Source organism: Ailuropoda melanoleuca, chromosome 5 (genome assembly GCF_002007445.2).
Source record: "Ailuropoda melanoleuca isolate Jingjing chromosome 5, ASM200744v2, whole genome shotgun sequence".
In the NCBI taxonomy this organism is placed as follows: Eukaryota; Metazoa; Chordata; class Mammalia; order Carnivora; family Ursidae; genus Ailuropoda; species Ailuropoda melanoleuca.
Window position 1 is genome coordinate 40,769,129 of NC_048222.1, and position 24,832 is coordinate 40,793,960.

The 24,832-nt window shown below is 50.5% G+C and overlaps 1 protein-coding gene across 2 annotated transcripts in view; it reads right to left on the bottom strand.

Annotated features, from left to right (window-relative positions):
* SMAD3 (SMAD family member 3) overlaps nucleotides 1-15,350 on the bottom strand; it is a 116,310-nt gene extending 100,960 nt beyond the window's left edge. The window contains exon 1 of one of the 2 annotated variants that reach the window (XM_034660779.1): nucleotides 14,906-15,350. Coding sequence is in view for 1 of the 2 variants with exons in the window: in XM_034660778.1 (XP_034516669.1) it covers nucleotides 14,906-15,111 (206 nt within the window). In the remaining variant the exon portion in view is untranslated. The remainder of the gene's footprint in view (nucleotides 1-14,905) is intronic. The other variant, XM_034660778.1, reaches the window with a different exon arrangement.
* Between the last annotated feature and the right edge of the window lie 9,482 nt (nucleotides 15,351-24,832).

Genomic DNA, 24,832 nt, shown 5'->3' on the forward strand with positions numbered 1-24,832 from the left:
CTTGGGACAGGCTCTCTGGGTTTTTGGTGGTTTTTTTTTTTTCTGAATTGGAATGGAAATGCATTTGCCAACCTGAAGTCAGTTATTAGCTTTCTGTGACAGGAAGACTCCAGGGTATTCCATCTCTGCCGAAAGTTCCACCAGAAAACAACCCCCAAAATTACATAAATCAACCAGCAGTTTGTTTTTAACCGCTACAACATTTATAGAATTCTCATTTCTTCGTCTATATGCTTTCAGAGAAAGTTTCCAGCAGATTCAAAGCCGGTGAGATTCACAAAGATGTTAAGCGTGCCATTAAATTGCACAGGGTTTTGAAGTTAGAATACCACAAGAACCTTTAGAAAATTTCCCCCGGGGGCAGGAGGCGCTCAGCTCTGAGCCCTTCCCCCGCTCCATACCCAAGGGCAAGTTTCTGCCTTCATTTTGTCAACAGGAAAACAGACTGGAGGGGTGGAGACAGAACTGCTTAAAGCCACCTGGCTTGGGTCACAAGATGACACGCTCAGGCATGGCTTTTGGAGGCCTCCAGGGGTCTTCCCTGTGAGTCACACATCCGTTTGTCTCCCTGAACCCCAATTTCACACCTCTCCCAAAGATGCCGCATGGCCGAAGGCCACAATCCACCCACTAGACACTCCACACACGGTTACGTAACTGTTTCTCCATCTCCTCTCAGCTGTAAGCTCTGTGGGGGGCAGGAACTGGTCTCTGAATGGTTTTCCACCGCAACCTCAGAAGCAGCAAGACAGCCCGTGAGTGTGCAGGAATCCAGGCGGAGAAGGTAAGCAGCAATCCACAAGCACTAACTGAAATTCACCAGCGCCTAGCAGGTGCTAAGTACCGTAATGAGTCAAAGGAAGGGCCTCCATCCTTGACTTCGAGAGGCTTCTCACAATCCATTACTTGTGCCATGACTGCCCGTGACACGACACTGACCAACGAGACCCCAGGAGGCTCTTCCTGGAGAGAGAGACCCCCACGGAGAAGCAACCTCTTCTGCCCCCTGGATGTGCAAAAAGAGTAGTGCCTGGAGCAGCTCTGGCCATCCGGGACCCTGAGGGGTGGAGCCTGAAGGCAGAAACCCTCAGGCTGAAGACCGCAGAGCAGAAAGACAGAAGGCTCCCAAGTCCTTGCTGAAGCCTGAAACCTCCCTGCCTCCAAACTTCACAGACAGAATAAACCTCCCCACTGCTGAAGGTGTCCACTGGATTTCAGGTGACTTGCAGCCCAAAGTATCCTAATGCAGTGGGTCTGGCCCCAATACAGAATATAGGCTACAGGATGGACCAGAGAGGGAAGGGCCAACTGGCTTAGTGCAGTACCAGGCAGGAGGGACCGAGGGCCTCTGCTGCGGAGGAGAGGGTGGAATGGTTAGGACTGCCAGAGCTCGGCAACGGATTTCAGCCTTACCCACGAGATGGCCTGGTCATCTCCATGGAGCCCAGGGCCCAGTTCCCACGATGTCTCTCCGAAGAACTGGGACATAAATAATTAATACTCCCTGCCCATACTCACCCACACACATGCCTCCTTGTGTCTGTGGGGTAGAGAAAGGGGGGGGTGAGAATGCATCTTGTTCTATTTATAAGAAACGGCGTAGCCACAAAGGATGATGACCAGAGCTCCACAGTATCAGCTCGAGTTCTCCAAGCAAGTGCTGCCAAGTTTGGCTTGAATTTACACTTCCCTTTTCTCAGCCTGCGACTGGTCCTCTTTGTCACTCCAGCTGCGCTCCTTAGAGCTCATCAGACAGGGCCTCGCCTACAACAGCCGTTAGCTTGGAGAACGGAGAGGACTCAAGTCCCTCTCCAGACTTCCAACAAATGATTCGGAGCAGGAGAAGATCACAGGAACAAATCCTGAGAACATAAAGCAGCGGGGGAATGGCTTCTAGCCCTTCCATGTTCTCTACAGAATTCCACTGGCAAAGGGGTTATTTGGGGCCATGTGCTTTACAGAGGCCCTGGCACATTCCATGCATTTACCACAATCAAAGAGAAAGAAAAGGCATGCTTGCTGTTATTTTTAATTCCTTCCTCAATGCCTTCCAAAATTCCCCAGCAGAAGGATTATCCACTAAACTTGCACCAGCCACCGGCCAGTGGGATCCTTGAGGCCTCTAAAATGGAAAAGGGGAGCAGGAGAGGTCAGCTTCCAGAAGAAGTCTCCGCTCCTGGCCATTAAATATCATCTCAGTTGCACTGAGCCTGAGGGCATCTCCTGGGTTTTGAAGGGACATGGCCTATAGAGGACACAGACGTTCTAGAGCCAGCTGAATGCCTTATCATCTTCCCGCTGCCCCCCCCACCTCTGCCCTCTGTCCCCTTCCCTTCAGAGTAACCACCAGCAGAGCCAAACGTTCCCTAACTCCCACTCCAGTTAAGGAAGCTCTGGCGATAACCTCACTTTGATTATTTCTAAGGCCTCATCCCATTTTCAAATCTTACATTGCCAACTTGCTAAGTGACCTTAGGCAAGGTCACTTCTCCTGGACTTGCAGTAAGTAACTCAGTCTCTCACGCTTTAGCAGTACCATGTGAACGGGCTGAGCTAATGCTCCCAGTTACCTTGGCAGGTTGGCTGGACTGTCCAGGCTCATGCTCACTTTCCGGCCATAACTAATAACAGCAGTGCCCCTTTTCACTCTTAAAAGTGTCCCAGTCTGGTCGATACATTCTGTCATCACCCTAGATTCTAGAAGGGCTAGGACTTCTGAGACAAAATCCGGCTCCAACTCTTAGCACGAGACCTAAAGCCACTTACCTAGGCAATCACCTGGACATGCTTATGAGACTGAAAATGGTAAGAATGGTAGCCCTTTCTTGGGGAGCCGGGGGGCAGACAGCCGGGGTCAGGAACCGGAGATCTGAGCTCAGATTGCTGCTCTGCCACTGACCCCTCAACGCCTCAGCCCCTCCCCTGGGAACATGAGTAACCATCCTTCTCAGAGAACTATAGATGGGGAGAGAAGACCAACCAGTTGATCGGTGGCCCATGCTAGCATCTAGCATACAGTCAGCACTCACTTCATGCTGCCCCCGCCAAGGTGAGAGGGCTCAGGGGACGGGCCCCAGGTCAACACAACTGAGTCAATTCCTCAGGTGAGGCCCAGAGCATCAGCTCACCTCAGCTTCTGGCACCGGGCCCCAGAGCACGCACGCCCTGAGTTCATACTCCAGTTAAACTGTGCACATTCTTCGTGATTTTTCTCTAAGGCTTTTGTGAAAATCTGGGCGTGGATTTGCAAGCCTTAGTCCGTCTCCGTCAGAAAGCATCTTTAGCAATACGACAGAGCTGCACTTCATAAAGAAATAGGAAGTGACACTGTAACATTTTCCAGCCTGCAAGAGCTTTGAATGCATAGCTTATCCACATAAATAACGTCAATAATCCTACTGAGGAAGGTATTATTGTTCCCATTTTACTGATGAAGAAAGGAGGTTCAAAGAAGCAAGGTGACATCTCCGTGTCACCAAAGCAGCAAGGGGGGAGCAGGGGTTTGAACGTGGATCTCCTGAACATAAACCCAGAGCTCTCCACTGTCCTATGCTGTCCCTTCAGAAGTAGGGCTCGATTGGCCTTTTCAAAAATGTTCCATGAACCATGAGCAGTCCATGGACACAAAACTTTATCTTCTGAAATCTGTCGGCTTCCATTGACAACTCCAACAGAAAGCTGACTCTAACCAGATACGGTAAGTTGTATCCCATCTCTAAATGGTCAGCATGTTTTCTGCTTGCTCTCAGGGCTAACAGAAATGAGCAACATTGGGACGCCTGGCTGGCTCAGTTGGAAGAGCGTGTGACTCTAGATCTCAGGGTTGTGAGTTCGAGCCCCACGTTGGGTGCAGAGATGACTAAGAAACATAAATAAACTTAAAAAAAAAAAAAGAAAAGAAAAGAAATGAACAACACTAACTTAAATAAATGACGTTGCTCTCTTATCAGGGAATATAATCTGCTCTTTTAAGACACAGTATTCTGTGAGTCTGCAGGAGAGAACGGAGGCACGCTTGCTGACTGCAGTGTGGTCAGGAAGCGGAAGGCCTGCTGGCCTAGACGGTCATCAAGGAAGAAACGAAAGAACACTGTCCAGGGACACTCCACCTAAGGTGTTGTGCCAGGCACAGGGGACGTCAAGGGGGACACCGAGATGTGGTCTCTAGGCCTTTGCTTGAAGGGACCAGTCACCACTAGGCTCGCTTTCCCAAGGAATTCATGGCAAGAGGCAGGCATGACTCACCAGCTCATTACCTGAACACTTGGGCTCCCGGAGCCCTCCTGGCTGGACAGCTAGTCTTCTCTCCTGACGGCAAACAAAACCCTATTTTCACCCGGGCCCAGACATAGACTAACACTGTCCACATGGTAGTGTAAGGGTTTATGACTCTGACCTGGATAACTCAGGCAGAAAAACTGCTGTTACCGGCCGCCTGGTGGGGGAGGAAATGAAGTCCCAACCCAGCAGTGGCTTTGGCCCCTACTTGAAAATCCCCGAGGTACTCAAAGAGAAAGGTCCAAACGCCAAGCCTGGCCTACAGTAGCCTTCCCCGGCTCCTTTATGGCCACACACCCCCTCCACGCTCTGACCACCCCAAAATGCCCTTCTGTGCTCTATCTGGCCAGTGCGCCAGGCGGCCTTTGCCCCACACGCATGCTCTATCCATCCATCGAGGTCCTCCTGGAGTACCACCTCCTCCGGGAAGCCTCCTGCCTTCCCCCCCAAAAGAGAGCTGCTCTTCCTCTGGGCTCCCAAATCAACACTGATGTGACCTTTACTAGAATGTCTGTCCCACAAGCCCATCACTGTGGTCGGTGGGATTCTTTATGCCCCCGTGCAGCTCAGAGATAGGACCTCTCCTCTATGTCACCATAGCCCCTGAGGCCCAACACAAAGTCAGTGCCCAATAAATGCATCAACAAACAAATGTGCCAGTGGGCATGTGGCTCTCGGCTCCACTTCTGAGACGGGTGGCTACAATACGTATCGCCTTCTCCCTGAGCCGTAATCCACACCGATCCAGGTTCAAGGTGAAGGAAATCAATCCCTGTGGAAGTCCCCAGAGTCTTGTCCATACAGTGGTACCACCGAGGCTGGGCCTCAGTCGTGGCTCCACAACAGACAGGAGGTGCCAGAAACAGGCCTGCCCCACCACTGGTGGGTCCCAAGCAGAGGACATGCAAAGGCCCGCGTGCCATATGTCATGTTCAAAAGATACAAGTCAAGGTAATGAACTGATACATAGAATATATTCTATCCTACCTTGACAAATACCTTCAGGCCACCTTGGAAGGCCAGGTTTGCATTTAGAGTTCCCCGACCCCTTGGTTTCACGGTGGAATGCGGACATTCAGGGAGAACCGGGCCCGAATGGCAGCCCACCCCCTGGCACCATCACACACACTCAGAGGGGCTTCGTGCACACCCATACAGACGCCACGAGTGTGAATTCCACCCAACTCCTCCATCCCACTGCCCTGCACGCCTTGTCAGAACGTCAGGCCCGCAGGGGCACACACGTCCATGGCCGAGGCCGTATGCCCTTCCTTGGGCAGATGGATCTAGGGGAAGCCCACACAGGACTTGGAAGCAGTCCTGAGACCACCGGGGCAAGGAGCTGAAGGGTCAGGACCCAAAGCACAGCCTGGGAGGGGTTGATGCCAGCTCCAGACGGGCCACCCCTTGGCCCTACAGCTCCGCCGCCTGAGAAGGAGGGCACAGCCAGAAGGAGGGCACAGCCAGAAGGAGGGCCAAAGCCCAGCCCTGGAGGCATGAGTCCTCTCCTGCGCACACCTAAGGGCAGTCAAGGCTACCACCACCCGCGTCTAGGTCATTTCGGAGCCATGGTCAGCCGGGGCTGACCATCCTTACTTGACGGCCAAGCCGACTGGTAAGGTGGTACTTGGGACCGGAACTGCTTTCCAGCCGGGTCTCAAAACCCCCAGCGACAGTAAACACCACGCACTTGCACACACTTTCGGGCGGGCTATCAGTGACGAGGGCCTGAGTCACCGGCGTCTTCCACCCATCCCCCGCCCCGGGAGCACTGATTCACCAAAGTTTGTTTTCAATACTATTATTTTTAGTCAGCCAAACAATTTTTTAAATGACAATAAAGAAGGGGAGCGGGAGGGCAGAACCACCCAAGAATATGAATTGTTTCTCTTTCAGTGGCTCGCCCAGCCCTCCCCCAACAAGTGCCATGCTTGGGAGCCCTTGCTGATCGATGGGGTGGATGCTGTTACTATGTAAACAGAGGTTCTCCAAACAGTGAGCGGGGGTGGGGGGGGGTGTCCTCTGCTGGAATCGACCGACACTATCTGTCAAATATCCCCCTTGAAAGGGAAAGATGAGTGTTTACTGAGCACCTACTATGTGCTACGAGCTGTGAATATGGGCCAAGGGCTTGATCTCTCTTATGTCATTTTGGTTGATTTATGGCGGTCCCATCCCCATTTTACAGATAAGGAAACAGGCTCAATAAATTGAAGCAAATGTACCCACGGTTGCCACAGAGCCAGCAACTGGCAGGCTCAGACCCAGGCTTGTCAGACTCCAGCGCCCTTTGCTCCTTCTTCATTACCAGGCTTTTCCTGTCCACCCACGCCCCCCCCCACCCCTGCTCCCCAGGTAATATTTTAAGAATCTGTTTGGTTAGAGATAAATGGCTACGTGCAAAAACTTAAAGGGATAGCAGGGCAAACTAACTCACCCTGGCCTCCCATGCACAAGGAGAAATAAGGCTCACCTTGAGCCCGAATTCAACAAGGGTAAGAGAGACTTTACAACGGGAACGATTGGAAGCAGAAGAAAAAACCCAATTTCCATCATCCGTGCCTGCTTTCAGCCACTTGAAACTACTCAAAAAGTCTTTCTGGATCCATTACTCCACAGTTGGGCTTAGCCCAGAGGTGATTTTTTAAGGAAAAAATGCCTTTTGGCGTTTTTGAGCTGTGACAGCGTAAAAACAGACCTTTAAAAAACACACACCCAAAAAGCATCACTATTTTCAAGAGTCCAGTCTAAAAGAAAAAAAAAAAGTGACACCTCAGAGCTACAACTTGGCTTGGCAATCAGTGACGCAACATAGAGCAGCAAAAGCAACCAGATTTACAGCTCCCACGGTTTCAAAGGTAAACCCTTACACGGTGTGTCTTAAACAGTACTCCCGTCCTCAACTGTGAGCAAAGCAACAGGAGACAAAGTTGCCTGGTGTCAGCATGGAGGGCCATGGCATACTGAGAAAGTACTTTTTCAGGGGAGACTCACTTTTCACTCCCTAGCTGGGGTTTCAACATGTAACCTCCTAACAAAAGGCACAATGCTTTCAAAATCAAGTATAGCCTTTCTTTATATAGGTGCTTGAAAATAAATAAAGGAGGCTTCCTGGGTAAGCTCTGACATATGAGCAAACATTTTCCACAGGTATCCTTTATAATGCCCACCTCTTAACATTTCACCATTTTTAGGCGTCTGTGGTCATTAGTGTAAGTAAACTTCCTGCTCTGAGAATGGCCAAAAATAGCAACAAAAGACGAAAAATTGCTTGCTGCATCTCAAGACACACAGCCTTCATGTCTTTATCCTCGAATTCAGTTTTTATATTCCTTGGTAGTTAAATTTCAGGGATTTAGACTCACAGGGTCTAAGGGAGAGGCTGGGAGGAGAGAAGGGTACCATAACCAAAATTAAGACTGGATTACAGTTTTATTATTTTCATTTGTACGCATTAATTGGCACCAGACTGATAGGCTCTTAGGACATTAATAATTAAGAAAGACCTGTGATCTATTATTCAACTGAATGCATGCAAATGGGAGCTCCTGAAATGCTTGCATGAAAACCACGTTAGTGTTAGAAAGGCCCTCCAATAAGGCTTAGCTCACCTATGAACTGAGAACATCTGAGGCCCAGAGATGTTAAGCAATTTGCCCCAGGTCACACAGGCAATCTGAAACAGAGCTCAGCCTAGAACCTAACCCAGGTCTGCTGACTCCTGCCTCCAAAATGACCCCAAAAACCTTGTTTATAACGAAATTTTCTTTGACAGCATTTATGGGGAGAAAAAGCCTGCTAAACAAACTTTAGCCTAGTCCAGAATTAGCCAAACTTCTTAATTAATAGGCTTCTACTGTGTTTTCATTTTCAACTGAGTCTCTCTGTCAAAACATTCTGCAGCAATGTGCCGCTGTGGCTGGCTGCTGTTTACAAGCAGAGGCCTCGGATAATCACCAGCGGATAGTGTGACTTGTCCTACAGATTTGTTATTTCTAAAACTGTTAATTAAATCAAAACAAAGAATAATGTTACACACTCATGCACACACGCACGGGCGCACACGCAAATTACCCGTCAGGAGTCAGTAAACCATAGAGCTTGAGGGATTCGGCTCTCTGGCATCAAGAAAACAGTATTTACAGATTCACCAGGGGGAACACCTACAGCATTATTACACATGCAAAGAACCCATGCTGGCAGCCAGTGGACTAGAAGCTACCAGAGGGTAGGGATGGTGCCTGTCTTCTTCACTACATCACCCCCGCCACCTAGCATGGGGTTTGGCTCCAGGTAGGGACAATGCAGGAAAGCAGATAAATGAACGGGACGAGTTCTCTGGGGATCTTTGTTCTGAAACTTGGCATAGAGTAAAATTAGAAACCAAATTTCTGCGGGGTGGGGTTAACATGGCCATTTCCAACTGTTTCCAGGAACCACTGGGCTTGAAGGTGGAGACACTGAGGGCTCCATGGCCAGGAACCTCTCAGTGGTCACTAGATGGGTCCCTGCCCTCTCTGGGGAGGAGCTAGTACCATCCAACACAGCCCAGCCATTCCTGTCTGCACAAGGTGGTAAAAGCTCCCACCCCCGGGCATGCGCAGCAGGCTGCCCTCAGGAGCAAGCTTCCTGGGCACTTCTTCTCCCAGCCAACTAATATCAGATGTGGATTTGGGGAAGGGGGCAGAGTTTTTTTGTTTTGTTTTGTTTTGTTTTTTTAATAGGTCAATACCTCAATGCAGAAAAGGACAAAAGCTAATTATGACTAATCATGAGCCTTTTTGATTGAGAAAGCTGTATCCCACTTCAGAGAACTTAACAGCACGCATAGGAGGCTGGAGGCAACGTGGATAAAAAAGATGGGAGGGGGACCTGGGTGGCTCTTAAACATCTGCCTTCGGCTCAGGTCATGATCCCAGGGTCCTGGGATCGAGCCCCGTGTCGGGCTCCCTGCTCGGCGGGAAGCCTGCTTCTCCCTCTCCCATTCCCCCTGCTTGTGTTCCCTCTCTCGCTGTCTCTCTCTGTCAAATAAATAAATAAAATCTTAAAAAAAAAAAGAAAGATGGGAGAATAAGGTAGTGGGAATAAAGTCTGATTTCAATTTTTAAAGCCCAGCGCTGCTTGGTCCTATTTATTTCATAAAGGAGCCCACACAGAACAACGGCTGTATTGTACATTACATGGCATTAAAATCCCCTAATAAACTAACGAGTGAAAATTAATGGTCGCTCAGTCCATTAAATCATGTTAATTTTATTTCCATTAAAATAATACAGCAATTACAAGTTTACATTATTAAACCAATATTTATTTTTCAAAAACTCGTTTTAATTGGATTCCTGATGTGATAAGCTCGAGCCGCATTCTCTCGATTTCAGCAGCCTCTTGCATTTCTCATCAGAACTAAATGACTACTGGATTGGCTGACTTTTTCCCCATGATTAAAATGGTTATTTGAAACTTGACATCCTTGCAGAGATTTTTAAAAATAGATCATTCAAAGCTCTTATGTCCACGCAGAAACTCGGGCTTACAGGATTTAGTTCAGCAAGCGTTAACCAGAGGCCTAACAAGCTAGCTCACACCAAAATGCTGACATTCTAAGTATCCACAATCATCAAGAAGTTATCCGGTTTTTATTGACACTCTTTGTTACATTCTGAGCTAACATACCTAAAGTCACCGTTCCCACGGAGGAAACCTGAATTTCAGGTTTGCAATACTAAATTACTTTTTACTTCAAAGAGAGAATGCTGTAAGCAGGGTAAATACTGCACACAGGTCACTCGCCCTTCCGCGCAGGCCCTGAAGTACGACAGTACTCAGTTTAGCAAAAGACAGAAGATAAAGACATCCTCATTCTTGTAGACCGGTATCACCACGTACCCAAAAATTCACATGATCACACTGTAGTCCAGAAACTTCCTTTGGATAATAACTCCTCGCATTGACCCTTCCCACCTCTCCCTACCCCCTCCCACAGAATTAACGGTCTGTCCCCATGTCCCTGGGCATTTCGTCCATCCCTCAGCTACAGCTCATTTCCTGTATCTTTGGCCAAGTCCTTCTCCCCCTCTGGACAGGGAGCTCCTTGCGAACCAGTGTCCTGCCTTGTGCATGGTAGTAGGTATTTAACAAATGAGTAAATAATTTAGTAATGACTGAGTGATAAACACAGAAGGCTAAAAACATAACACTCATATCTGTCAAACTCCCTGGTTTACAAAACATTTCCATAGGCCTTATATCATCCTGATTTCACAGGTGCAGCCATGAAGGCTCTGAGACATTAAAGGGAACTCCTAAATCCATCCAGATATTAAAATGGCAAGATCCAGGACTTGAATTCTGTGCTTTTTCTGGCAAAAACAAATGGCTGACATTATTTTGTTTTCTAACAGTGACTTCGACAATATTTAAAAGGCACATTATAGTCCCCATCCCCACCCTCGAATCACTCCATGCTAGAACTCATTTTTCTTCTGATGGGGGTGAATAAAAACAAAATAGCAGTTAGACCCCCAAATAATGCCTTATTAATGTTTCCCTTACTGAAGCGGAAGGTCCTCACAGGCAGGGGCCATCTCAAATTTACCTGTGCTTCCTCTCCCATTGCCTGGAATATTGACTCAGACCTGGGAGGGGGCCAAGAACTATCAATGAATCAACAAGATCCAACCCCGTAACCTCTGATCAGAATCTGTGAGCAAAGCATTGTCTGTAACATGATGGGCCCAAACAGTTAAGTCCTGAGTGTAAGCAGCAAGTTCCAAGGCTCCAAATGTCAAGGGAACATCAAGTGGCTCCTAGGTTCAGCCGGAGCTCGGAGCCAGCCCCCAGGGTCAGCTACCGTGGTCTGCGGTCCCCTCCTCTGCCCCGCTCCCTGTATGAAACTCCCTTAATCAAGGTTAACCAGAGAAAGGAGTGGATGGACCACCTCCCTGGCAGCCAGAAGTGGGCTTGCTTCCCACGGGCTAGACCGGAATGGTGCTCTTAGCAGCAGTGAGAGAGAGAGGTGGGTGGACAGGAGATAGTGAGGTCAAGAGGGTATTAAAAAGAAGCCACTCCTGCAGCCCTCGTAATAGGTCTGCCCCCAGACGTCTGAGAAAGGAGCCTTAAAGATGACGATCTTTTTCCTTTCTCCCTAGGGTGAGAGTAGCCTGGCGAAGTCCAGGTGGCTAACAGGAGGAGGCCATGTTCAAAGAACAGAGTCACAGAAGAAGAGGAGATGACATGTGTCAGACCCAGTGTCTGGTTCAATTCTCCCGTTTTCCTCTGGACGTTGGCACAAGAAAGCCCAGATTCCCTTCCAAACAAACCAGACTAGAAGCTTGGTCCAGCTCCCAACAACTGGGCCAAGGCATGAAGCCCGTCGGTGGAAGCACAAGTTACCAGCGTCCATCAAAACAAGTCATTCTTAAGTGTGCCTGGCCCCTGGTTACTGACCTAGCAGGCGCACACCTTCTCTTCCTCTCCGTGGTAAATGCTAGGACTCCATGCTTATCTCCAGGCCGGGAAGATGCCTGCTGCTTTACTCAGATACTCAGGCAGGTGACCAGGAAGATGCTGTTATACAACTTGTCTAAATTCTGCCCAGACTGCCAGACCTCTGAGTATCCTGATAGCCTCTCTGCTGGTGTATCTAAATCAAGCTCTTACCACTTCCTTGGCACGGGTCTCTTTCACATTCTTGGTATCAGTAAGCCTGTATCGCTCCAGCTCTCCTGATCACTGAGGGAGGTTAGAGACGGCGTAACACACACAAGCATGCAGTCTGGAAGACCCTAGGATACGGCTGTCCTTGCCAAAGGCTGCTGATCATGATTACATATTAGCCAAAACACGCTTGTCAAATCTCCCCAGACTGAGGTCTCCTGAAATCCCAGGGTAGTTTTAACCACTCAGTGCCCCACCCCCACACACACCCCATGGGATAACTAGGTTAAACATCTCCCCTGGTCAACTTTCCAAAGCCCTCATTATAAAAGGTAGGGTAGAGAGAGCAGACAACTTGACAAACACCACCACGCTCTTTGGGGCTTAGCAGACACACTGATATCACTAATGTGGAGGCCAGCTAGACACCTCCCCAAGACGTGGCCTTTAGTTTCCTGCCCACGACCAAAACAGTGGCAGCTGTTGCCAAGGGAGACAAGGTGACCCAGAGGCGTGGGCACAAAATCCAGGGATGGAAATCCATTTTGTCTGGATCCACCCAAGCAACTGGGTTTCCCTAAGAAAAGATGAAAAAAAAATCTACCTTCATACCCAGCCCTTGCCAGGCAGGTAGAAGATGCCTCATTCTAACAGTCCCGTGGGAAGGCCAGGCACGCATTAGCTTGAACTCTCAGAACCGTCCAAAGCGCTGCGTTCCTATGCCTCAAGCTGTGGAGGACTTTGGAGGAGGAAAAGGCAGGCCCTAGCTAAGCTTCCCTAGAGGGCAAACCGCTACCAAGGCAAGAGAAAGCAAGGGCTCTCCTCCAGTCACCAACCCGAAGACAGAATATGAGCAACTTTACCAACAAAGATCCAGAGCTGCACCCCCCCCCAAGTTGACAGTGCTCTTGCATTCAGCAAAGAATGTAGTCAGAACTTTCGAAGTAGAGAGCAGCGCGTGGTAGGAAAAGGAGCACATGTGCTCAGAGTCCCAAGTCCACTAAGCCAAACCTCTTCACCTCCCTCCTCCAGTTTTCTCAACTTTAAAAAGGAGATAAATCTGCACTCTGACGGCCTTATCTATTTTTCCAGGAGTTTCTTTCTTTCTTGATCTCATTAAAACCATGTGAAAGTGCTTTGTAAACTGTAAAACACTTTGTGCAGCTGATCATTTTATAACTGATGCCTTTCCATCTTTCTTTCCTTCTTTCTTCTTTCTTTCTTTCTTTCTTTCTTTCTTTCTTTCTTTCTTTCTTTCCCTTTCTTTCTTTCTTTCTTCTTCCTTTCTTTCCTTTTTTTTCTGTTTCAAGGCACAAAGCACTTGTCCTCAATGCACCCAGATAGGTAAGAAGGCACGTTTTGCACACCCCTCCCCAGATGGGAGAAGTATGACACTCGCTCACCCTGCCCCCGCCCCCCAACCAAAGGAATAAAGAAGAATTCAGACTCAGAGCTGGGCCCAGAATCCACAGCTCACGACCCCATCACATCACACCACCTCCTCTGAAGTCAATTCTGGCTCCTGATCACACGCCCAGGGCGCACTTCCCAGACGACACACCACCTTCCCTCCCCTTTATTGACTGGATCCACCCAGTTAAAAAAAAATATATTACTTTTTAAGTCAGCACTCCCACCATATGTGGCATTTATTTCCAGAGGAGGCCCATTCTGGGTTCCTGTGGACAGATGTTGCTTTGTGCCTGCCTCACAGGGCTGGCAGGCCGAGTACAGCTGCCCCAAGCAGGTGGCCAAGGATGCAGTCCACTCCTGGCCCAGCAGCAAGGCCCACAGTCTCTGTGGGGCTCAAGTCCTGCAGACCCTCTACTCATTCCTCTGCAGCCTGGGACCCCCAAGGACATCCCACCCCTTTGCACACGCATACTCCCTTGGTACAGAATCAGACTTTAAAGGGGGCCCACAGAGAGAGGCAGGAGGCTAAGGTGACCCCCTACCCCTCCCCCAACACACACACACCCCCGTTCCCAGCCAGGGGCAGCAAAACTAAGAGAAGGCCCTGGGGAGTGGAGAGAAGTCATTGACCCCTTCTATCAGCCATCTGTGAGCTCCAGCCTGACCTAGCTAGCGCGATGCGGAGGAAAAAGGAGGTCCAGACAGATGGCAAAGCGCTTTGGGAAGAAGGGCTCTGCAGGAATGCAAGGGCCGATGCGAGGCCCACTTTGGGGTGCGTTTTGTTATCTGATCAGCTCGAAGCTCGCTCTCTCCTCCAACAGCCCACAATCTCAGGCTGAAAGCCAGGCAAAAAATCGTCAGGGGAGGGCGAGAAGAGAAGACCCTAACCTCTGCCACTTGTCTCTCGCTTGAAGGCACTGCACTGCAACCAAAGTGCGTGTGTGCGGAGGGGGCGGGAGACTGGCACAACCGAGTCTAAAAATACTCGATAAAAATGCTAATCCCGAAGGCAAAGAGAGAACGAAGAAGGAATCTGTCAATCACGAGGCTCCCGCTCCTCACCCACAGCCCCAGCTGTACGGACTGCATTCCTGTTGCGGAGGAAAGAAGTGGGGGGACAGGACTGAAGGAAAGAAAGGGAGCGACACCACCACCTCCACGAGCGCGGGCCGCGGGGGCGGGAGGCGGCGGCGGAGGAGGGGCTCAGGCCCGCCGAGCTGAACAAAGCGGGCCTCAACTTCTAGCCCGCCGCTCCCCGGAGTGGGGGCGGCCAATTTGAGCAGTACCCCCCTTCCCCGGAGCTGAAAAACGAATGTGAGGTCTGGAAGTGAGAGTGCCCCGTGGAAGACCCAGGCTCTGAATCTTTGCAAATCCAGAGGAGGTTTTGTTTGGGGTCCCCCCTCCAGCCCCTTCCGGACCATGTTCCCACTGCTCCCCCCTTACACGCACTTACACACACACACACACACACCAGCCCTCTAGCTCCAACCCCACCCGGTCGGCCCCGCCGCGCCTGGGGGCTGGACGGGCGCGCCCCCGGGTCGCTGGGGCCCCCCACCTGGGGATGGTGATGCACTTGGTGTTGACGTTCTGCGTGGTGATGGCCTTCTCCAGTTCGTCCAGCTGCCCCGTCTTCTTGAGCTTCTTGACCAAACTCTTGACCGCCTTCTCGCACCACTTCTCCTCCTGCCCGTTCTGCTCGCCCTTCTTCCAGCCCAGCAGGCGCTTCACGATCGGGGGGGTGAAGGGCAGGATGGACGACATGGCTGGGGAGGGCGCGCGGGCTGCCAGGGGCGCCCCCGGCGGGGCTGGGCGCGGCGGGGCGCCGGGGGCGCAGAGGGGAGCTCGGCCTCCCAAACTTCGCCTCAACTCCTGGCGAACTTGCCCGTGCTCCGGGCCGGGCCGCGGCGCTGCAGCCAGCGGGGCTCGGCGCCGCGGCCCTGCGCCCCGAGCGGCTCCCGCGGCGGGAAGGAGGGCGGCGGGGGAGGCGGGGGGAAGGAAGAGGCGCCCGGGGGGGGAGGGNCAGTCTGTGTTTCATGCAAATCCGCGTGCAGCCTCCTTTCCAAGCGCTGTCACCGCCCCCTCGCCGCCGGGGCTCCCCGCCTCCTCCCCCGCGCCCCGCCGCCTCCGCCCCCGGGCGCCTTGCCCACCCCCAGCCTCCGGGAGGGCGCCCGGCCTTCCCCCGCCCGGCGCAGAGCACGCCCACGTGGGCGACCCGGGCCGGCGGCGGCCCTGGCTGGTGCGCGCAGGACCCCGCGCGGCCCGGACCTCGAGTCCGGCGGACGCCGGGAGGAAGTCGTGGGAACCGAGCGGCGAGAGGGGAGGGCCGCGCTCCTGCCGTGGCGTCCACTCTCAGCACCCACACTCAGGAAGCTCGGTTGCAGTGGCGGGCAGGAGAGGGCCAGACTGGCAGCGAGAGAGCGCCGTCCGGCCAGAGGCTGGAGGTGCACCCCTGGGGGCACCCCGGTCCGAGAAAGGGCGCACGGAAGGCTGAGGCCCAGGAAGTCGGGGCGCGCTCTAGGATGCGCGCGGGCTGATCCCGGGCAGAGGCCTTGGCGGCGCTGGAGCCCCGGGAGCTGATTTGTTTTTTGTTTTCCTCTCATCGGTGAGATCACACTGGCTGAGAACCCCGAGGCTGTGTGCGGAGGAGAGAGTTGGGATGGGGGGGCTCTCAGAAGTGGGGATTTGGGGATCCCAGAGACTCCGTGGATAATTGCTGGAGCCAGAGGTCCCTTGGGCCTTGTGAATCAAGTCCCGGGCAGAAAATGGGCCTCAAAAACATCTGTTGAGTTCATGAAGGAATGAATGGGGGCACTTTAGAATTTACCTTGGGGGAGGGGAGATGACATTACTGGGTGTTTGCAATCTTGTGATACGGAAAAATCCGAAATTCGACACCCCCAAAACTTTGTTTCCAAAGCTGCGATCTTGCAAAAAGTGGGGCACAGGGGAGTGTACTCGGAGGTTTCTGTATTCAAACTTAGGCTTGGTGGGAAGCAAAGAAACACCAGGACTTTGGGGCGCCCGGAGATTGTCTCCCCACCCGCAGAATTCAAGGGCTTCTACGCACAACCCCCCGCAGCTGCGCTCAGGGGTTACTCCTGACCTTCAGGGCGTTTCTCCTGCTGCCCCTCCCCTGCCAGGCCTCTAAGCCCGGTGTCTACAGCCTTTGTTTGTTTTTAACAGCAGGAAACCCCCTGGTGAGAAAGACGTTATCCGCTAGCGGGTGGGGAGTTACAAAGCTCTGTGAGGTGTGGCCCAATCCACAAAATCAGCCCGGTAGCTGCAGGGGTCCCTGCCTTGGAGAGAAGGGCCTCCCACAGGCCTGTCAGCCGCTGCCGAGGGCTGTGCTCTTCACACTCCCCTCCTAACTCCCCTGCCGCTTGGCGCTGAGAACCCCTGAACCCCAAGTGGGCCTCCCCTTTCCTGGCTAGTCCTAGGGTCCCCTGCAGCCACTGTACCATGACGTTTCACTCCCTTCGTCCCAGCCGTCATCAAAAGAAGAAAAGGAAACCACAGTCAACATGGATTGATGGCTTTCTTCATTCCAGGTAGCCCAAATGCTACCCCCGCGTTAATCCTCAGAATGGCCCCTGAGGTAGGTGTCCTGGTGTCTCCCATTCACAGGTGAGGTACCTGAGGCACCTAGACGACACAATCCTTAGGATTCCAAGCGAGGCAGCTGGAATTTGAACCAAGTGCTCTGTGAGGCTGAAGTCCACATTCTTGCCTGTGTATTCAGCTCGCTGCCTTCCAGGGGCCTGGCAGGCAAAGGTGACATCACTGATAGAGCTCTTTGCAAAACAAAAGTTCTTTACCCGGGTGAACTGTTGCGGCAGCACAAGGAATGTTTGCTCGCCTATTAAATAGCGCTAGAAACAGCTTTCCTCTCAGCCTCCTGCGGTAGTTGTGGGAATCTCCTGTGAAAAGCTTTGCGAACAGTCAAGCGCTCTGAAGGGATAGAACCCCACCTTGGGGCCCCAGGGGCTGATGCTACCATAGGCAGTTAATGGAGAACAGTTCTGTTAGACCCGCATCTATGGGATGCCTCTGTGTGACAGCTCTCCCCTTCGTTTCTGGGAAGGCTGAAAAGGAAGATGAAGGCCCCTATCCTCAGGGAGCTCACAGCCTAGAGAAGCAGCAAGGCATGGGAGGCGTGTGCCTGGGAGAAAGGGCCCCTGCAGGCATCACCCCAGGGTAAAACATTAATTTTAAACTGAATATCAAATCATTCAAATGGGACTGTCGTGAGGCAGTCAGACAAAGTCATAGGACCTCAGGCTCCCTCAGTGACTTGACCTGACTTTCTGTGCTGGCTCCCTTCACCTCACTGAGCATCTCCTCTCGGCTATAAGAAGGGAGCAAACAGTTGTTACTGTGCAGAGCAGTGAATCTAGAAAGCGTGTGAAAAGTGCCCTCCTGCGATGCTTTCACACAGGCAGAAGCCGCGTGTCATGGAGGTAGGCGATGTGCTCCACCGAGGTCAGGAGCCAAAGAGATCTGAAAATTCAATGGAGTGGAAGGCCCTGACCCTCTCCAATCATGGCCTGGGAAGAGCTCCTCTTTCAGCCCTCCCATTTTCCCGAGGGGAGGAAATAACTAGTCAGCAGCTAGTTAGTGTGGCTGAACCACACTTTCTTGCACTTCCTTTGCATGCCGTCATCCGTGTGACAGGGACAGCTGTGCATGCAGAAAAACAGGGCTGAGCCCACGTGTGAGTCCAGCAAATGCTGTTTCTGGGCTAGTCCTTCCTCCTCTGGGCTTAGTCTCTGCACGAGAAGAGTTGAAGGACTAAGCCCAGTTTCAACCGAGCGGTGAGGAGGGCTGAGGAATGGATTCCTCCTGGTGCCAAGAGGACCCTACGTGCTCCTTTGACTCTGGGCGGTGAATGGGTGGGCGGCTCCGGATGGATAGGAACTCTGTTCTGGCGCCTGGTCTCCTGGGGCCCAGCCACGCCAGGTTTTGCAGAGCTTGTCCTTGGAAGGGAAACATGAGCCCAGTTAATTTTTCATCACCGTAAGTGCAAAGTTCAAGAGAGGTGGGATGCGGCCCGAGGCAGCGACTCTGTTTCCCTGGGAGTAGTTAGTCCTATCACGAATTGCCTCGCAAATGGACTTGCCAAAGGGTTCTCATGTATTTGGAATGGCTCCCAGGTAGAACACTGGAGAGAAACAAACACATGACTTCAATTCTGATTATTTTTTTCCATTAGCTAAAGGGTGTTTAATCAACAAGTGGCAAATCTAGAAAGAGCTTTAAAATTGTAACGTCTTCATGTTACACAGACATAAAGTGACATCTGGTGAAGGGAGGTGATGGGCAGTACGGACCTAAGTCAGAATCGAGGCAGGACTAGAACCCTCACCTGAGAGAGCACCTCGGTCTGTGGCTCCGTGCAGCACCTTACACGTGAGAGCCCGCCCACGGCACCAGACAGAGCTGGGTTCAATTTCCAGTTCTATCTCTTTCAGCTCTGTGACTTTGGGCAAGTCCCTTAACTCTCGGTATGTCGGTTTCCTCTTCCGTAAAATGGAAATAATACTCACACGTACCTGGCAGGGTTGCTGTAAGGAATCCGGTAACCCATGTTGAGAGCTTGCCACAAACACACAGCACACGGCACACACAGCGTGGATAGGGCTGGTGCCCACCACAGAGCACGTGCAAATCAGAGGCAACAGAGTACTCTGTACACAAAGCAAATGGATGGATCTTAAAAACAGTTCCAAGGGCAAACAGTAACCCAGAGGATGAGATAAGTAACATAACGTTACTTATGTAAAACTTTACATGCACACAAAATAACTGTGTACATTTTGAAAGATGTCTTAAACAAAAAGATACACATTGAACCACTTCACACTCGTTAGAACAGGTATCATTTAAAAAAAGAAACAGAAAATAACAAGTGTTGGAGAAGACATGGAGAAACTGAACCCTTGTGCATTGTTGGCGGGAATGGAAAATGCTGGAGCCTCTGTGGTGAACATAGGTATGGTGGGTCCCCCAAACACAAAACAACAAACAACTACACCAAGAGTTACCACTTGATCAAGCAATTCCACTTCTAGGTTTCTACTCAAAAGAAGCAAAAGCAGGGGGGCGCCTGGGTGGCACGGCGGTTAAGCGTCTGCCTTCGGCTCAGGGCGTGATCCCGGCGTTCTGGGATCGAGCCCCACATCAGGCTCCTCCGCTGTGAGCCTGCTTCTTCCTCTCCCACTCCCCCTGCTTGTGTTCCCTCTCTCGCTCGCTGTCTCTATCTCTGTCGAATAAATAAATAAAATGTTTTTTAAAAAAAAAAAAAGAAGCAAAAGCAGGGACCCCAACAGCTCTTTGTACACTGTTTATAGCGACATTATTCATGATAGCCAAAAGGTGGAAGCAGCGCTAGTACCTACTAAGGAGGGACAGATAAACAAAATGTGGTACATACATACAATGGGATATCGTCCAGCCTTAACAAGTTTCTAGAACCTTCCAGCCCAGCGGTCATGAGATCTCACATTGGAGAGCACAGTCCAAATTATTTCACATGTCCGCCTCGTAGCCACCCCTAGGAACATGCAGACTCAGGGGTGTCTCCATCTGGCAGGGTAGGGAACTGAGGGTCAGGCGACTAACGCTGTTAGTGTGTCTGCTCTATGCCGGGCTCTGGGCCCTGGCGCTCAAGGACAGGGTCTTGTTCGAAGTTCTCCCAGTGCCTCAAGATGGTTGTAACTGTGGCTACTTCACAGGGCACAGGGACACCTGGAGCTCAGCTGCTGTTGCCCAAACTGGACTGCTGACCCAGGCCTGCTGACCCAGGCTGCTGATACCAGCACAGCTCCTCTGTCCCTGGAACCCGCCGTGGGTTTCCTGTTGATGACAGAGTGCCCCTGGGAGCAGAGCCGGTGGCTAAAGGAGCTGGTGCAGGCTCTGGCCAAGGAAGGTACTGGGAGGAACCAGGTCTGACTTGGGGAAATTTGGGTCAGGACACTGGACTTAGGGCTAGGAACGGTCATCTGCAACTATGCGCACACAGGTGTGGGGCCAGGACTGTAAGGGAGGCAGGTGGCTGGAGCCCAGGGCAGGGTTCACAGAGCTCTTTTGAGTTCTGCAAGAGTTCCTTCCCAGCATTCAGAAATTGCGGGAGCTGGGGGCCAGGAGAGAATCCTGGTGTGTGTGTGTGTGTGTGTGTGTGTGTGTGTGTGTGTGTGTGTGTGATGTCTGTGTCTGCCCGTCCTCTGAGATCTGTCTTGTTTGGATCACATTATTTCACAGAGTCCAGCCTTACACGTGTTAAGTGAAACAGGTATATGTCTTGTGAGTTTTCTCCCTGGGTCCATGTGTTTTTGCATGTATGCATGTATGTATGCTTGTAGAGGCCGTTGTGTTTTCCCTTTCCTATTTTCTGGGATAATAAGAGTCACAAACACAGCCTTGGCTTCAGCCCAAGATCTCCCTCAGTCCAGGGTTCAGTTTACAATGTGAACCTAAAAACTAGTAGTTGGAAAATTGTTGGTTCGTTATAATTGCATTTATTTTTAAAGAGCACGCGCACACACGTGGACAGCCACCAAAGAGTATGCCAAAATGAAAACATAGTTCCATAAAGGCAGTGAGATCGTATGCCTTCAAATTATTTTTTAATATAGTGGCATGCTATTTTTATATTTAAAATGAATAGCATATACCACATCAAAGTTATAACTAAATTTTTTAAAAGATTTAAAAGAGAGGAAGAAAACAACGTGTAGGACGACAGGGGAGTCAGGTGTCTCCAGTGTGAGTACTGTAAGTTCTAGAAAGTGGAAGGGAACCAGGCAGTGGGTCTTTGGGCCGTCAGGTCTGAGACAGCTGCACATGCACCAGGGAGCCTGTCTGTGCTGCTTTGTAGTCAGGCCGTGGGGATGTGAAAGGAGAAGCAGAGTCCTTCCCTCTCAAAACACATACCTAGAACACTCTGCACCTTATATATGACTCAGCATCTGAAAACAAACATCGTGTGGCTGACTTAGACTTTGAAGGAATGAAATAGACATTAAAGAAACAAGGAAAAGCTGTCCCTCTTCCAAGAGACTCAACCTAACCAGAAGGAGGGATAGATGAGTTTGGTAGTGTGCTTTGTTATAGAAATCAAATGTTTGCCTTGTAGGGAAAATTTTCAAACTTTGTAATGGCATCAGTGATGAAGGCTGCCTGCAATAAGAAAGCAATGAAATTCTGATTCACGCTAGGGCATGGATGAGTTTGACAACATAATGCTAAGTGAAAGAACGAGTTACAAAAGACCACATGTTGTATAAATCCCTTTCTATGGAATGCCCAGATTAGGCCGATCCACACAGAGACAGAAAGTGGATGAAAGTGGATTACTGGTTGTCCCGGGGCGGGGTGGGGGGGACCGAGGAGGCGTGCAGAGTTTCCTTCTAGGAATGAAATACTCTAAACTCAACGGAGGTGATGGTTACACAACTCTTCGAATATACTAAATATCCGTGAATTGTTCAGTTTGAAATGGGTAGGTTGTAGGATATGCGAATTGTATCTCAATAAAGATGTTTTTAAAGATAGCAATTAAGGGGGTGCCTGGGCGGCTCAGTCTGTCAAGCCTTCGGCTCAGGTCACGATCCCGGGGTCCTGGGATGGAGCCCTGCATCGGGCTCCTTGCTCAGCGGGGAGGCTGCTTCTGCCTCTGCCCCTACTCCTGCTTTCTCTCTCTCTCTCAAATAAATAAAATCGTTAAGAAAGAAAAAAAAAAGGCTAACACAGATTGAGGTCTTATAAGTGCTAGGTCCTGTTCTAAACACTTTACATGGATCACATTAACTCATATAGGTTTTACAACAGCCTGTCCTTGGTGTGATTATCATCCCCTTTCCAGAAGAGGACGCATCAGTGAGTGGGCTCCCTTAGACAGTCCGGGCACCCTGCTAGACAGTCCTGAAAACAAACCACAGCCACTAACTAGAAACAACCTTCCTACAGTCACCTGCTTTTCCACTGAATATATTGTGAACATCTCTCTATGTCAATAAATATACACTGCCTACGGGAGCCTTCTGTCACCCGGATCTCTCATAATTTATCACATCACTTTCCCATGATTGGGAGCCTAGGTTACTCCCAGTTTTATTTAGTGTTAAGGAAAGTGCAGCTTTAAACATTTGGGGGCGTGTGCCTTATATACATCTCTGATTGTTTTCTTAGACTAAGTCCCTAGAAGGAGCACTACTGCTTTCGATGCTATTACCGAAGGGCCCCTGCAAGGCTGCTGGACTGGCTTATCCTCACCACACCAGCTTTATGAAGTGAGATCACTCCTGGACAGATTCCCTTCTTACTGTCTCACTCAATGCGAGTAGTTCCATTCAAGGGGACCATGCTTTGTTTTAGGGGTGACTTCTTTTGTTTTCTTCTGAAATCAACCAATGAAAGGGGGTCTCTGCTGAAAGAAAGACCTCTGGGCACAGAGCAGAGGGCTGTCTGCAAAGGTTAAGGCATCACCACTGTCATCGTTGGCAGGTGGTATAAAGACACACTTTTCAGACTTCTTCCCATGCTCTCTCATAGGGGTTTATTTTCCCCAGAGCCAGATGCTTGCCTCTTTCCTTTTACCTCCCCTCCCTGGGTGATCATATTCACCCTGGAGTCTTCCCTAACCTTAATGCACTAACTCCCAAATCAAAGTGACTCTGTCTCAAACTGTCACCCGGACGTTAGAGATCCACAGTCATCTCAAGTCAGTGAACTCATCAGCACCTCCATGAACGTCCTTCTCAGTCCTCTGTCCTCCAGGGGCATTGCCAGTGTCTACAGGAGAGGGAATGAAATCTAAATCGTCGTGGGAGAAGGAACTACAGAGACAGAATAGCCCAACATCTTCATTTTACAGAACAAGTGGCCCATGGCAGAGACAAATTACGTGAACTGCCTAGGGTCCTCCAACAGCTAAACACCTGTTTACCACCCCAGCAGCAACCTGGAGACTCCTGCCTTCTCTCAGGCTCATGTGCAGGCTGTCGCCAAACCCTGTTGAACCAGCCTCCCTATCACCTGGCCTCCATCTTAATTCAGGGGCCTCTCACTGCTCCCTACTGATCATTACAATAATTTCCTCGCGGCCTCCATTCTCCACTTGCTGCCAAAGTGAGCTTTCTATGACACAAATCTGACCTGCACCTCCCTGCTTCTAAAAGGTGCTTCAGTGACCTGCTAGTGTCTATGACAGGACTGTCCACTGATACATGAGAGTGACAAGGAATTTACATTGTCCTGAGGCTGTGTTCAAAAAAAGGAAAAAGGAACAGGTCAAGTTAGATAATGTATTTTATTTCATCTAACATATGCAGGATGTTTTCATTTCAACATGTAATCAATATAAAAATGATCTCTATTTTATGTTCTTTTTCATACAAAGTCCATGAAATTTTATACTTCCATCTCAATCTGGACTGGCCATATTTCAAGTGTCCAATAGCCACACGTGGCCAGTGGCTGCCCTGTTGGAGAACACAGGTCTAGACAATAGAGTCCACAGTCCTTTATATGGAGTGATGTGACCTGATGCATGGCAGCCTCTATCCCTCTCCCTGCGCCCTACATCACATCCTCTCTCCAGGAATCACAAATATTCCCCATTTGTTCATGCCACCATCCCTCTGCTCAGGCCACTCCTTCTTGCCTTCGGGGCCAAGTTCCATTCCTTCCATCTCCACACCCCACCTCTTCAGCTAGATGAACACCTCCTCCTCATCCTTGACCTCAACCTTGACCAGGTTCAAGCCCTTCGTGAAGCCTTTACTCCTCTGACTCCCAGGGTAGAACTGAGTCCGCACTCAACCCTGTTCAGACCTCCATGCAAATACCTAGAACCCGTGAGTCCATTTATTTATTTAACTGATCCATCACACTAGATTTAAAACCCCTTAACGTCAAGGACCTTGTCTTGCTTTTCTATCCCCAGCACCTGGGCCCGAGCACACTGAAGGTGCCTAATAAATGTTTGGCAGATGAGTTCATTAATAATTAGAAAACTAGAAGGCCCAGAAGGATTAATTGATATGCTTAAGGTCTCATAACTAAAATGTGGCCTCCTGACTTACAGGGCAGGCTCTCAACCCAGTGCTCATTCGGCCGACGGGCTAAGGGCCATCAGAGGGCGCCTTCTTCAGGGTACGCATGCAAGGATCTACGTGAAGATTGGTTCGAGGTGTCAGTTGCTAAAAGCCAGGCCCCGGAACCACAGTCCTGCTGCTTCTGGCATGGATCCAGCTTTAGTTGCCCTATATTTTACTGTCCTCAAATAATTACTAGGAAATGTCAGGAACCAAAAGAAACATAGTGCTGGCATGTGGGGACGTCTGGCTCTATCAGTGGGCCGACCTGCTCCCTACCTGCAGGCCTATCACACCTGCAGCTTCAACGTCCTCATCTGTGAAAGGAAGCGATCGGACTGGCCGTGGGTACCCTGAAGACGTGACTCAAGCACCCTCCTTTGCACACC